The 15,221-nt window shown below is 35.0% G+C and overlaps 1 protein-coding gene across 1 annotated transcript in view; it reads left to right on the top strand.

Moving 5' to 3' along the window:
• KDM4C (lysine demethylase 4C) overlaps positions 1-15,221 on the top strand; it is a 236,854-nt gene that overhangs the window by 13,718 nt on the left and 207,915 nt on the right. The window contains exons 3-5 of the mRNA XM_088537506.1: positions 822-997; positions 2,572-2,686; positions 11,201-11,394. Coding sequence (XP_088393632.1) covers positions 822-997; positions 2,572-2,686; positions 11,201-11,394 — 485 coding nt within the window. The remainder of the gene's footprint in view (positions 1-821; positions 998-2,571; positions 2,687-11,200; positions 11,395-15,221) is intronic.

The raw sequence follows: 15,221 nt of genomic DNA, 5'->3' as shown, positions 1-15,221 counted from the left end.
TCTCTTTCAAGGTGTAGAATATTAAGTATATTAGCATTACACTTTGGTCTATTTGTGATTTTTTCACAGAGATATCAAATAATGTCAGAATATTATTTTAAAGATAGATTTTAAAAAGATATGATTTTAAAGATTTTTTTTTGCTTTCTCCGAGCTGCTTAAAAAACAAAATATGCAATACAAAGTCTTATGTAATCCTGAAGTCTTTGTTAGAAGAAAATTTAGCCAGTGTAGAGTAAAGGCTAGCTCTAAGATGCAAGTTAATCAAGCCTGGATTTTTGTTGTATTCTGCTTTAAAAGTTTCCAAGACAATCGTAGTGAAAAATTCCATTCATTAAAAGTGTCTGTTGCTGTTATTTAAAATTGTCACAATTTCAAAGTAGAAAATTTAGGAGCAGAAATATATGAAATTCTGAATTTTTGTTTCCCAACCAGTTCAGTACATTAAAAAAAACCTCAAAATTATGCAGCTTGTTAAAGCTGCTGTGAGCACAACTGGCTTTGACATTTCTAATGACTTTAATGATGACTCTATGCATCTGCTATGGAATTTGTGTGGAACTGGGCAGTTCTGTGATACTGAAATAAAATGTGAGTTTATAACTGATTAATACTTTCCTGTACATAGCTTTATTCTTTATTTATAAGCTTTAAATTATGTTAGTATTGAGTAAATGAGTATAGTCCCACTAGGAGATAACACTAATTTAGATAGAGATATACCATGTGAGTTATGGAGAGTAAACAGAAAACAGCTAACAGCTGTTTTCTAGTGCTTGTCCAGCGTTCATGCCGTGTTTTTTCCTCTCCCGAATTTTTAGGTTATCCCGCCGAAGGAGTGGAAACCAAGAAAGCATTATAATGATATTGAAGATCTGGTGATTCCTGCCCCAATTCAGCAGATGGTCACCGGTCAGTCGGGACTCTTCACCCAGTACAACATTCAGAAAAAGGCAATGACGGTGAAGGAGTTCAGGCAGCTGGCCAACAGTGACAAGTGTGTATATACGGACTCGGGCTTAGAAAGACCTGTGTTTACTTGTTTCTGGCAAGCTGTTTTTTTCCTTTTACTTCTCACTAGTGCTAGCTCTCTCTAAGCAGTGGGAAAACACCATACTTTTGGCTTTCATTTGGAATAGCCAATAGTCAGATAATTCTGAGATACTTGATGGTATGGATCACGTTTTTTAGGACACCGGGTGGCTTCTGAAGCAACCCAAGAGTGCAGTACTGCTTCTACTGAATCTGCATGTTCTGGTTAAGACAACATGTGTGTAAGGAAGGGGAAAAAATTGCTACAAAGGGTTGGGCAGTAGTCTAAAAAGCTTCAAGTCAATGGACATTTAAAGAAGAAGGAAGTGATAGGAGAAATTCTTTCCCAGTCCATTTGGACTAAGTAAAAAGAATAATTTCTTCTTTAACATTTCCTCAAAACTGAGTGGAAATAATTTCTGGATGGTTAAAGGATTTTGGAAAAAAAAAATTGAATATAATGAACTAGAGAAAGTTCATCTTAATTTGAAGGAAAGTTTTTCCAAAGCAGAAAGAGAAATTAGGAGGAATGGGGAGAGGCTGTTACCTAGGTCAGCAAAACTACAAAAAACAATTTTTTGCTAACATGTTCATCTCTCTTCTGTGTTACTGCATGGTATAAATGTATTTGGTCTACTTAGTTCTTTTATGTTTAGATTTTCTTCCTAGTAGCTCAAACACAGTCATGCTGGCACTGCCAATGCTCAGAGTTGCAAGGGTGGAGGAGCAAGGTTTCTTTCTAAAGACCTAAGTTTGGACCAAAGAAATGGATCCTGAAGTGAAAGCTATTCATGGATGGCCTTTCTGCCTTTTTTTCTGGGTTTTCGTTCCTGTATTCCCATGAGGACTTTCTGGGAGGTTTGAGTAACCTTCCCAAAGTGTGTACATATATAGAAGCATAGTTGTCTTGGGTTGCTCTAAAAGCAAAGGGGAAAAGAAAATTTTCCTTTGATGTTCCGTTTTTGTTGTAGGAGGGGAGAACCTGTGCAGTGAGAGGGATTTGGTACCAGCTGTTTGAAATATTATGCTGCTTCTTCAAAGCAAGGTGGGGGAGGTAGGGAGGGAATTTGTTTGTTCTTTGCTTAGCAGGGCTGCTGCTTGGCAGAATGGCTGTGTTTGTATTGTTTTCAGAGCAACATGTGCTGGAATTACCTCTGTGTTTTTGCAGAGTGGGATTTGGAGAGGAAAATAACTGATACTGGCCAGTTAACAGAGAAGTGTCTCTCCCACGTGCTTCTTTCTTGCAGAAGAGCAGCACGGAGGAAGGCCTCATCCTGAGGGCTGTCAGCAGACACTGTGCAGCTGCTGGAGGTCAGAGCAGAGGTTGTGTGGAGAGGCTGCAGGCACAGAGGGTGCCAGGTAGCAGGTTACGTGCTATGGTGAACCAGAGAGCTAGGAATTCGGTACAACTAATAGTTGCATTTCAGTGAATTTGAAATAAAAGTTATCTGTTAAGAATTCAGTATGCAGAATCAGAAACAGTGCATTGTGAAAGTGGGTGCTGAGACCGTGCTGAACAGTTGCCGACTTCTTTTGCAGGTACTGCACCCCAAGATACATAGATTATGAAGATCTGGAGCGTAAATACTGGAAGAACTTGACATTTGTGGCACCAATTTATGGTGCAGATATCAATGGGAGCATTTATGATGAGGTATGCATGACTTTTTATAACATTTATCTCTCTTGCCCTTTTTTAAAGGGTCCTGTACTTAAAGGTTATGTTTCTGCTTTATGCCTGAGAATCTGTCTTTTTGAAAACTTTGTGTTACTCCTTTAAGACTCCAAGCAAGGTTGAAATTAACTCTGCATCTTCAAGAGTGAGTCAATTCTATCTTTGTTAGGCTATTGACACCTAATTATAAAACTTTTCTTCCTCTCTCCCTCCCTTGCTCCTTCTCTTCCTTCCTGCCCTGATACATCCTGTCCGTATACTTGTTCTGTTGTTAGTGATGGTGTAGCTAACTTGGCTTCATCCTTCAGGGTAGGTAGAACCTTATTTCTCCCTTTCACTTAGGAAAATTATTAACTATACTACATTTTTGTACATTTTCGGAATGTCTGCAGTTTCCTGGGAATGCACTTGCAGTTTTGTGAGCCTCTGAATTAACGTAGATGAAAAAGGAAACTTCCTAAGGAAATGAATTTTGCTGGTAACTGACATAGGTCACCAGGGAGTAACAGAGACTGTTAATACAGATCTTGTTACTTGAAGAAATATGGAATGTCTTTTGGTATCGAGTTGCAGTGTAACTAACAACAGGAATTAGATACTGAAAGGATTGTTTAAGTAATGAGACTTACAGAAGAAACGGCAAGATTTCAGGAAAAGTTTGAGGTCATGCAAAATACAGGGCAAACCTTCCTGCAATCTCTCAACCCTGTGTAGAGCTCCAGAGTTACTTCATATTATCTGTTATTCTCTTTTCCGGTAGTTTTAAAAATAGCTGAATTTCCCTGTGGCAGATGGCCCTGCTAATATTTCGTATTTCTTGGCAAAAGACAAATTGCTTAATGATTCTGTCCAAAAATAAGTACAGCCGGCCAGCATGGTTTGATTTTCTTCAGTAGGTTAAGTCTTTGAGAGGCAGCAGTAGATGTCCATGAGTATTTTTGTTGTTGTTTTTAAAGGAGCAAGTTCAAATTCTTTTGTGTGTCCAAACAGCTGTATAAAAATTAGTTAGGAAATCATCAAAGATTCTGATGTGGGTTGTTTTGGTAAAGAGACACTTCAAGATAGAGAGTGGTTGGTTCGTGGAAATCAAAATGGGATATAGGATAACAGTGTTTCTTTCAGTAAGTAGAATAAGTTTTTTGCTTGTCCCCCCCCCTTTTTTTTTTTTACATTAGCAGATAATATATATTATTTTAATTGTTTTCTTTGGTCTTTAAAATCTACTGAAGATGGCTTCCTGAAATTAAAATGAAGGCAGATTTTTTTGATGTGCTAACTGGTCAAAGAGAAGGGTAGAGATTTCCCTCTCATGGAACTGCACTCTCACTAGATTGGGAGGTTAAGGTAGAGTGGTCAAAGAAAGAAAAAGAAGGGAAATGATCTTAACTTGGATCTGAACTCATAAGCAATGTTAGATGATTAGGATAAGGAAACAAAATATTGAAAGGTGTAGGCAGAAGGGAATAAAGTAGTGGGGAAGCAAGAAGTTGCACGGCTTATAGTAGAGCAAAAGGACCAGACGATTATGATCAAATCGGTGTGATATAAAAATAAATGGGTAACAAAGGAGAAATGTGAGCGAAGGGAATAGAGACTGAGGAAAGAGTGTAAACAGACTGAATAGTTAATGGGGCAACAGATTATACAGCTCAGTGAGATCTGGAGGAAAATGAGGAATAACCTATGTTACCAAATTATCGCTTGGGAAGTTTTGGATACCACTGCTGGAAATATTTCTTCTCCTGTTAGGATATTTTTGCCAAAATTATTTTTGTCCACCAGATGGTGCACTTGGGCAAGCAGTGTTTTTCATTTCTGCTTGCTCGAAGGTAGTGAATCCTAAGAGACTATTTTTCTGATTTGGTTTTAAATTGAGGTACGGCTTTTATATTATTTATTTTATATATATATATATTTATTATATAATAATTATATTATTCTATAAATATTTATATTGGTTTAGTCATTATTTGGGTGGAAGAGGGTGAATAATTATGTAGTTTTTTGGGCAAAGCACAGGAGAAAGGGGATGACAGTTAATTTGTCTTAGCAGCCTATTAATGAGACAGACGTATGTTTTTCACAAAATGTATTTCATAGAAAACATTGTGCTCTAGTAGACCTTAAATTTAATAATAATAAAAAAAGTAAGTGTCTTGCAGAATTCCATTTAAAATGCTAGATACAGGCACAGTTTGTAGATTTGTTTTTTTGGTGAAACTATCAGGTTTTCATGTACTGGCACCACGAAATTCGGTGAGAAATGCTGCTATGCTGCAAGTCGATGATGAAATCTTGCTTGCTTTTTCCTATTTAGATTATTATTTCCTATTTAGATTATTTAAGAAATAGTATGACTTGTGTATTCCAGCACCTTGCCAGCTTTGTGCTAGAAAGAGGCTAGATCGTGCAGTGTTCTTTGTTTTCTTAGAAGAGCAGATGGCAGATTTCGAAGGCATTGGAAGGAAGGCGAAGTTGTAAAATGTTTACGAAGGAAATAAGAAGAGAACAAAGCTATTAATGCACGTTTTTTAATTTGACAATGACTATCAGTAATCCAAAACTAACTCCTGTGATACATTTTTTTTCCCTAGAACCTCTTTTATGTATCTCTAATGTTGTATTTATGTTTAGCTGTCAGTTTTGAATTTAGATAAAATCTTTATGAATTAGGAAATATCCTGAGAGAACAAGTGATCTGTACACTGTATAGAACTTTGTAGAAAATAAATTCAAGATAGCTGAATGTTTACTTGAAGTATTATTCTGTACTGCAACTTTTTTCATTATTTTTACATTTAATTACAGTGCTTTGTAAGAGACAGTACAGGTAACTAATACAGAGAAGCACTGCAATAAAGATTAGTTTGCGAAGATCGTTATTTTTGTTGAATTTGTAATTCTAAGGGTGACTTGGAAAGCCTTCTTAGAGCTTTTTGTTTGAGGTTCTGTTTTTTTTGTTGCTATGAGGTCATATGGATTTGACTATAAATTAATATTCCTGGTACAGTATAGAGCTTATAATGTCAATAATAAATCACCAGTTCAGCAGCTTCAGTTACTAATCTGTTCCCAAACAATTATTGAATCACTTTCTTCAGTCACTTCAATCATTTCCTTCAGTTTCTCAATTTAGCTAAGTTGAAAAGTAATTATTTTTGCTTTATTATGTTATTCCAAGAGAGCTGTCTTCCTTGCAAGTCAGCTTGAATTTTATACCGACTTGAACCAGTCTAGACTAAGAATGTGAAACAGCTGTAGAAAGTTGCTGTTCCCATCAGGAAGAACAAAGGGAGTAATTTTGTTTCTCATATGATAATTTATTTGCATGTCTGGCAATTACAATTCTGAGCAAGTTGGAGAGTGCAGTTCATTTACGTCTTCTGGGCTGTGCCTGTGCTGGTGAGCTACTGCCAAATCCATGCTGCTGCTAGCTGTTGTTGGAATTACACCACCAGCCACTGAGGCTGCAGATTAAGTTGTCTCCTTGTGTCAGACATTAGAAGCTCAAATTCATTATATTTGTTTCTAGGAGCCTTTTCCCAAGCAATGATCCTCACAGAAAGGTGGGAAAGATGTGTGTATATATCATGGGCCGATCTTCAAAGACAAATTCCTCTAGCAGGCTGTTGTCCTGCCTGTCTCATCACTGTTCTTCATCTCCTGTCTTGTTCTCTTATTCCCTTAGTCTTATTCCATCTAATGAGACAGTCATTATGCTTGTTTCTCCCATATCTTATGTAAGTGATTGGATTAGCAGATTCATTAAATCAAGGGTTGATTAATCTTGCTAAATAGTACTGTACCTACATCTCTAATGTCATACTAACTCTAAAGTGTGTCAGATATATTTGAATTTCCAGCTGTTTCCTTTGGTAGACCAGCTGACTTGATTTTGAAGTACCAACTAACTTGAGCTATAGAGTCTGTATTTGACCATGAGATGAATTAGGAACAGCATTGGTGTCATAGCTTAACCTAAGCCTTTGGTAGAGACAAACCAGTTGGGCTAGAAGGAAATATATCATTTGTAGGTTAATGGGTTTTGGGGTATCAAAATATGTCTGGAGTGAAAAACTGTCAATTAAAAAAAAGGAAAGTGAAAACTGTTTCTGTTCCTTTGGCTTAGATCTTTGGTCACTGTGTAGAGATCAAATATTCTTGTTTTCCTTCTTGTGATTTATTTTATGCTTTCTTTATCAGATAATTTCACCATATTTTCCCTCATTAAAGAATTAAGACTGGTGGTGTTAGTAAAGATGTGGAACAGCTTATAGAAGATGTGAAATTTATAAAAGATGTGAGACTAGAAGGGATGTTCAAGAAAGAACCATGAAAATTTTGAATGAGAGAGCAAATTTGGGAAGGTGGGTTGCTTCACTGAAGCGGCCTTTGTTATTAGCATTAGTATTTTAGCAGGTGGTTATTTGAGAGATCCTTTGTCTTCATGACCTCTCCATCGCAGAGGTCAAGGTGTCATTCCCTCACTTACATGTGTTTTTCATAAGTGCTTTCCAAGGGAATTAATTACTTGTGGATTTTTCACCCTTCTAAAATGTGCTGCAAAGCAAAAGTCCTACCTGAAATGGTACTGAGGAGAAAACCTGGATTAAGCAAGGAAGTTTGCTTACATTTCACAACAGGTGTTTTATGGTGTAGAAATTCTGATCACAGCATATCTCTGTACTTTAAAAGTTTGAAGAAATAATAGAAATCTGGCATTTTTAAAGTTGTTTTTGTGGCTGTGAGTGGGTGAGTATGAAGAGAAAGTACGATGGGTCGGTAACCAACCACATTTTTTTTTCCTGTATATTTTTCCTACATCTGCTCATTCTGTGTCTTAATTACTCTTTTTTTTAACGTCTTATTTTTCGAGTTGTTGGTTATAGGGGCTTTTTAATCTTATTTGTCCAGCAGATTTCTTTTTTGTGAAGTTATTATCGAAATGAAGCAATGAGATAATTGAAAGAAAAATTGAACACTGAAAGAGGATTTTGTGAATTAACATATACATACAGAAATCATGTTCATAAAGACAGACTGGCTGGTTTATGAAAGGAAAGTGTGAGCAATAGAACTTTATTATTTATGATTTATATAGTTAAATAAACATGGTGTATAGCTGTACTATGTGTGTACGTATATGTATACACAGTATTGTAATTGCTTTAAAAAGGGAAATAGATGGAAATTAATTTCATGTGGAGCCTTTCTGAGAGGTCTTCATTCTGTTTAAAATTTTGAACTTGACTTTTTGTACAAGATATTGAGAAATGCAGTTTCTCTCTGTCTTTCAGAAAATGAATGGATCAGCTCCTTCCAAACTGTCCAGGTGTTCAGATCTTTGAGAGCTTTTTGTAAGCTCTCCAGTTTTACCTCAACATTGCATTAAAGCCTGGCTCTGATGAGGTAAAAGAGCCATAACAACTCTGGACAGCAATTTACAGCAAGTTTGAGTCATCCAACAAATTAAAAAAGATTGGCCTAGTTGTCTCTTGAATGAACTGGTACCTTGATAATATTTCTGTGAGGAAGTGCAAAGCAAGTCTAATGTGCTGTGTAGCAAAGACCATAGATGATAGGCTGTAACAGGCTTTTGGTATTGGAAAGCTATTTCTTTGTAGTAGTGAATTCAGGAAAAAAAAATCAGAAATACAGAATATACAGAAAATATTTTTTCTGTATTTCAGCTTTTTCCTGATACTGTTTCAAATAGTACATGATAGGTATTCTTTAAAGATTTTGCCATCAAAAATCAGGATAAGTTAAAATATTTTCTTTACCCTTGAAATTATTTAAAGTCAATATTCTGATACAAGTTAGAATCATAATTCATATTTACTACTTTTCTAATACTTTAATATTGAATATATTATAATGTCTAGATAGCGTTTTATATTTTTAAGAAATTACTAGCTAAACTGAGACGTTTCATAATTTGTGTATTATTGCTGTAATGCTGATAATCAAATATGAAATATCCTTCTAAAATATACTTTGAGAAGTAATTTCGAGAAGTATTATTATTCTTTTAACTTATTAAACTACAGTGATAGTTATTGTTGCATTGCAAATATAAAGTTTTGATATAGTTTCATAGCTATTGATAAGTTTATATTGCATTAAAAGTTAAGATAAGCTTGTATTTGGCACTCTGCAGTACTAAAAAGGTAATATCCACGAGGCAAAATAACAACCTATAATAATTTAGATGTAAAAATGAAACTTAAAAAAAAATTCAAGGATAGTGGAAAGAGTTAAAACTAGTGTTATTTTTAGTCTTCCAGGCAAACTGAGCATTTCCACTAAAGTTTAAACTTCTACAGCTTGTCTGATACTATCTTTAGGAAAGGGCTCGTGTTTCCTGCAGAGGTTGTGTATTTTGTGTGTTCTGTATCTTGAAGCAACCTCGTTTTCTATTCGTTGGATGATTGCTTCTTGTGTCAGGGACAAAACACTAGCAGTGTGTTTGCTTGCTGACCAACAGTGGCTTATACATGGGGTAGGGAAATGAGATATGGTGTTTAAAAAATTATTATTTTTTTTCCTCCTAAAATTCACTTAATTGTTGGTAAGTACAAAGTAAGATTTCAGTAAGATTTCAACTATACCACCTCTGGTTGGAGAAACCTCTAATCTGCAGATTGCTGAAGGCTGGAAAAGTGTCCTGGAAAAGTATTAATACATTAATCCTGTTTTTGGACTCTTCCGTAGATATCTGATATTAGCCACTGTCAGAAAGTGGATGGAAAGTTGACTAATGGTTGATTTTTATCTAGTGTATTTCTTTTTGTGTTATAAACTTATGTGAGTGACTTTGTGACTCCATGATTAGGTTATTGTCCTCATTTTTCTGTATTAAATAGCTGGCCTTTTTATGTATACCTAAAGAGATAGGCTTTAGTTATCCAAAATAGCAAAATCTGTAAAGATCTGTATTTATTTTGAAGCAGATCTGCTAATTAATTTGAAGAACAAATAATTCATTTTTTCAAACAAAATTTTTATCTCATGACATTCTACTTTGCTGACAGGTAGGATTTTGCTGGCATTTTGTCTTTAATTCAAATGTGCTTATTTTGTTTGCTCTGGTAGTGCTTATCATATATATTTCTTTTCTTTTTAAGACCAAGTGTCCTTTCTGTCACATGAATGCATCAATCCTAAAAGAAAAATGCTATTGGGAATTAACTCGCTCTACAAATAAAATTCCTTTGTTTCAGTTCCTGGACAACTTAAGTGCAGGTTTTGGTTTTGAGTGAAATAGTCAGCGGTGGTTCTTCAACTAAAAGGTTGAGATTCATACAGAAGCTACTGTCTTCTGTATCAGTTCTGGTTGCTGCACACAGAGCATACTTGATATGAAATCTCTAAAGGCAAGGAAGTGAAAACAGAGTTCTAACAATCTGCTACCCCTCCTTTTACCTTGGACACACTTCCTTCAGCGGATGTTCAGCTGCATTCAATGTGTTATCGTGCTTTTTAGCCCTAATCTGCTGAGTCTGCCAGCAGCCCTCACCTGGGCTAGAGCAGGGAGCCAGCACTGTGCAGTGTGGCGTGGTGGTTAATAACGTGTTCAAGTGCTGTACTTTCAGTAAGGCAAGCTACCTGCATTGACTTTTGTAACAGTTTGGCTCTTATTCCTTGGGTTTATTTATTTATTTCTGACTGACTGTGCACCCAGTAGTGCTTTTCTTGAAGGTGCTAATGACTCCTCTTATAATGAAACGTAATATCTTGCTTTTCAGTTTTGTGGCTTTGATCTTGGTTCTTCTGATTTTTGCATGCTGTATGACCTGAGATTAGTACTGCACTTTGTGGGCGAACCTGAAATACAACAAAAACTTCATGCAGGGCTTTTAATACACAAGTTCTATAGGCAATAATAGAAGAAAAACAGCTGAAATCCCATGAAATCAGTTTTTTTTCTTCCAGAAGTGCTCTGTTGTGCACTGTTCCATTATGATTAGAAATATCTCTGAAGTGATGTAATGGCTTTATTTTTCATGCCCTTCAGAACATATGGTAAAGTTACCATTCATTAAACGATTTTATACACTGTTTTAATATGTTATAAGTAATTTAAAACCATAGATATACCCAGTGAAAGTTAGTGTCCTCCAGCTATTCACTCATCAAAGATCTTTGCTGATCTTCTTTGTGTTGTGGATGGAGTTATAATCCTTATTAGGATTAATGCCTTGGCCTTATGAAGCTTTAGCATACATGAAGCTCTACAGATTCTCTACTCTTAGCATCTAGGAGTCAGAATGTTAGAATGTGATCTAAATCCTGCTAAAAGTCACAAGCTTTTTAAAAATTCTTTTATTTTTTTTAAAGGTAACTTCAGCAATCTGCCATAGTATTTACAAGTTTGTTGTAGTCTGTAGTTTCCTGAAACTCTGGATCAGGCATGTACCTTTTGAGTGATACTGTTAAATAAGGTTGCATTAATTTATTATTATTAATCCATTTATTACCTGTCTTTTTCAGGATGTTGAGGAATGGAATATTGCTCGTCTTAACACAATACTGGATGTTGTAGGAGAAGAGTGTGGAATTTCTATTGAGGGTGTAAATACCCCATATCTCTATTTTGGAATGTGGAAAACAACATTTGCATGGCACACTGAAGACATGGATCTCTACAGTATTAATTATCTTCATTTTGGGGAGCCAAAGTCATGGCAAGTTTAAATTTTTATTTTATTTTTATTTTTTCTGTTTGTTTGCTCTGACTAAAGCAAAGAGTTAAGGTAGTATTCCATCAAACTCATATTTGGTCTTAGTTGAGAATGCTGTGATAGAGGTGGTATTTGTTAGTGTAAAAAACCATCTGATTAACAGAAACTTTTATTTTAAAAGAAAAGGCTAAAATATACATAGGACTTGTCTGAATTCAATAGGAAAAAAAAGTAGTAGTGAATTAGTTTGAGAAGTTTAATGAGTTGGGAACTCCGCATACTGTTTGAGAGAACTCTTCTAAGGCATCTTTAAAACTGGTCTCTTAGGTTCAATTCATGCAGATATATGACTAGACCTTTGAGAGTCCCTGCATGCTTTATATTAAACATGCACTAAATCAGGCACATCTTCTGTCATTACTTAGCAGTACAAGTAGGAAAGGAGATTTAGTGTTGGAGGTAGTATGTAAGTATGAAGCTTCTTTTTTTTATCCATAATCTTAGACTTTTTTAGTTGATTATCCTGTTATTCCCTTGAGAAAAATGTAAATCAATATTTCACAGGATGTAGTATACTAATATGTTTGTGGACTTCTATATTTGAGAGCCATGTTTTTGTGATGATCATAAAATCTTTTTTAAGATATTGTAAAAAGACTATAAAAGCATTAGTAAGATGTACAAAAGATAGGCAGTCCTTGTGTCCTGGCAGTTTCTAGTCACCCAAACTATATGGATAGTTTTGTAGCTGATATTTCCTGCAGGCATTGTTAGATTAGATTAGATTTTATTTTATTTGTTTATTTTATATCCATGCAGAAGAAAAGGACCTGTGAAACACCATATATATTTAAATGGCAAATTAAAAGAAATAATTTTTCACCTTTTGTTATTGTAGAGAGGTAAATTGGCCAGCTGTGTGTTTTTAGGCAACTGCGTTAAGCTTATCTTTTTTCTTGTACTTTGAATGTCTTGTGTAGATAGAGGAAGTAAGCATGGCTTCTTGGAGTAATGCAAGTCAGTTTTGCATTGATTAATAATGTTTTGTTGTGGAAATAAGTGCAATTTAATTAAAACAATGATTGCACCAAAAAATACTTTGTTTTCTTGAAGAAACTTGTTTTGAATTAATTTGAAGAAGCTTTGAGTTGATAAATGCTCTTCTAGTTTACAGATATTTGCTTACACATTCAGATAAACAAAGCCATTAAGCAGTATCTGTTTCATCTTTTGAAGAGATAGTGGTGGATACGAATTCCTTTACAAGTCTTTCCTGAATCATGTTTGTTGGCCAATAATGTAGATGTACTGGAAGAAAGGAAAAATATACTCTCTTAAGCCAGTAGGGATATCGCTATTTTTAAAAAACATTGCTAATGAAAATAACTAATCCTTGTGTTTGCAGCCAGTGCGAAAACATTATATGTATATATAAGTATATGTGACTCTATGAAGTTAACTAGATATGTCTGGGAAATGTAACACTGAATAAAAAGTTCAGAGAGAACTAAATTTTACCTTTTTTTTTTATATACATACTCTTAGAAGGAAGAATGCTGTAGTAATTAATGCTGGTGTTGTTCATTTATCAGCATAGTGTACCAAATGTTATCATGTTAGTGTAATACATTCTTCCAAAGAATGGAAGATAAAGGTATACAGATCCTTAAGAGTGTACAGATCTTGTCTGCCATCTAAAAATTTTAAGTGAGTGTTTCTGTAGAGGATGGAAATAGCCTGTCATGGACAGCAATACCTTCCTCCCTCAGTCTTCTGGTGATCTGTGTAGTTCTCCAAGGCAGCCACGTCAGTTTTATGGAGAACAGGGAGGAGAAGCGTGGTGGGCAGTGTGTTCTGTATGTGATGGGAGAAGGGAATCACTTCCTCCCCAAAGCCCAGGCTTGCACACAGCCCCTAAAACTGGCGGCTATAGTGTTATCCGTGGCCTTCGTTGTTTACTTGTATCTAGCCTCAGATCAACTTTCATTGCTTCCTATTTTCTGTGCAGTTTTACCATCGACAGTTATGCAAAAAAACTTATCTGTATATACTTTGCATACATTTGCTGCCTTATATGAAACACAGGGAGAAGTTTGTCTAAATTTGCTAGCTCATAAATATGGATGTTTATGTATATATGTTTTTATATATATATATAGAGAGAGAGTAATGCATATTTTTGCTTTTTATATTACTTTCTGCTTGCAAAAATGCTGAAGACAGAAAATAAGTGGAAAGAAAAAATGAATTAACAAAACTAAAGTCCTGATTAACAGAACAATATGAGGGGAGAAGAGAGAAGGATGTAGTGAGGAAAAATTTGAAGGAAAAAGGAATAGAATCTATTACTAGTTGTTTGCTGCCAGACAATTTTTACTGCAATTTTTCTTTCGGAATTTTTTTAGGGAGGAAAACATCTTGAAACTTTTGCCTCATTTTACTATACAGTTTCTTAGAAACCATCTTTTTTGCCATGGAGCATCATTGAAGTGATTGGTGATTTACCTAATTTATTAATTCAGTTTCTTGCTGATACTTAAGTATGTGGCTACTTGTCACTATTAAAAATTCCAGTACAATTTGTTTTGTTCTTAAATATTTTCTTCTTCCATGTTCTTGTTGTTTCAGGATTATAGACCCAAACTAAAGAGGATTTATTTGTTTCACTTGATAGTTTGAGGAGTTTTGTTTTGTGTCATGTTGTTGAAATACTGAGCTGATCTTGGGAATGAATACTTTTCTATAGAGAGCAGATTTCAGTGCGTAATAGCAAAATAATGCTAGATAGCTCATTACAGTATGTGTATTGGATCCATGCATAAGATATAGATAGTGATTCAGTTTATAGATTTATGAACTCAAAAATCTGAATAAGCTATTTGCATTTTTGAAAATATTTCTGTGTATTAATTATCTGAAGTCAGTGCTTGTTCTTTGTGCTGTTTATCTGACTCGTATGAAGAATAGTGGTGTTGATGGGAATTTCCTGGCTCTTGAAGGATTAGGATGATGTAAATCTGCTTGAAGTATATTAACAGTGAATATGTGAAAGTGCTTATTGAGCAAGCCCAAAACAATTATTTTCATGGCATTGTGAATGTTGGAAATATAACAGTAATTGGACTCATTTATTCTTATTTTGTTAGAGAAAAAGAGTAAGGAAGTGTGGAGAATGTAATTGAGTATTTTATTTTAGGCTGTAATATTTTTTAAACTGTGCTCATTTTGTTCACCATTTATGTCTTACGGTGGAGATATGAATTATTTTCTGTATAAAAAGTCTGATACGTTACTTACTATTGAAAAGTACATAGTGTAAACTGGCAATATAATACAAACAGATATTTTTTAGCAATTTGTGAGGATGTTTTCTGTGACATTCTGTCTGGTCTTTTCTGGTCACTTTTTAATTTCTGTGGCATGCTGGAAACAGCAAGATACAACACGTTGTGTTAAAAAACACCAAAACATGTAATGCATTTTGTGTATCACAGAATATCTCACAGGGAGTTCAGCTGTAAAATAAAGAAAATTACACGCTGCAGAAAGGAACATAATTCTATTTTTGTGATAATGTCAAGAAAAAAGGCCTAATTTTTGGAGAAAGAGAGCTTAGCCAAAACCAGGTGAACCAAGGAAGAAGGGTGTCACGCAGCAGTTTAATGATTAATTTCAAAGGAGCAGAGTTATGAGAATCCACGGTGCAACTTGTAATAAAGCAGGTGTCTTAGATTCAGGAATTCTCTGTTCTGGAGGAAGTGGATACTGGATCGTGACAAACTCGGGCCAAATCTTGATGCTGCCTAAGGTTCTTCCAGGAGCAGCTCGAC

This window comes from Tinamus guttatus, unplaced genomic scaffold (genome assembly GCF_059628265.1).
Source record: "Tinamus guttatus ecotype Peru unplaced genomic scaffold, ASM5962826v1 Tinamus_guttatus_pri_ptg000794l, whole genome shotgun sequence".
In the NCBI taxonomy this organism is placed as follows: domain Eukaryota; kingdom Metazoa; phylum Chordata; class Aves; order Tinamiformes; family Tinamidae; genus Tinamus; species Tinamus guttatus.
Note: the sequence above shows the minus strand (reverse complement) of the source record. Positions and strands in the feature narration are given on the sequence as shown.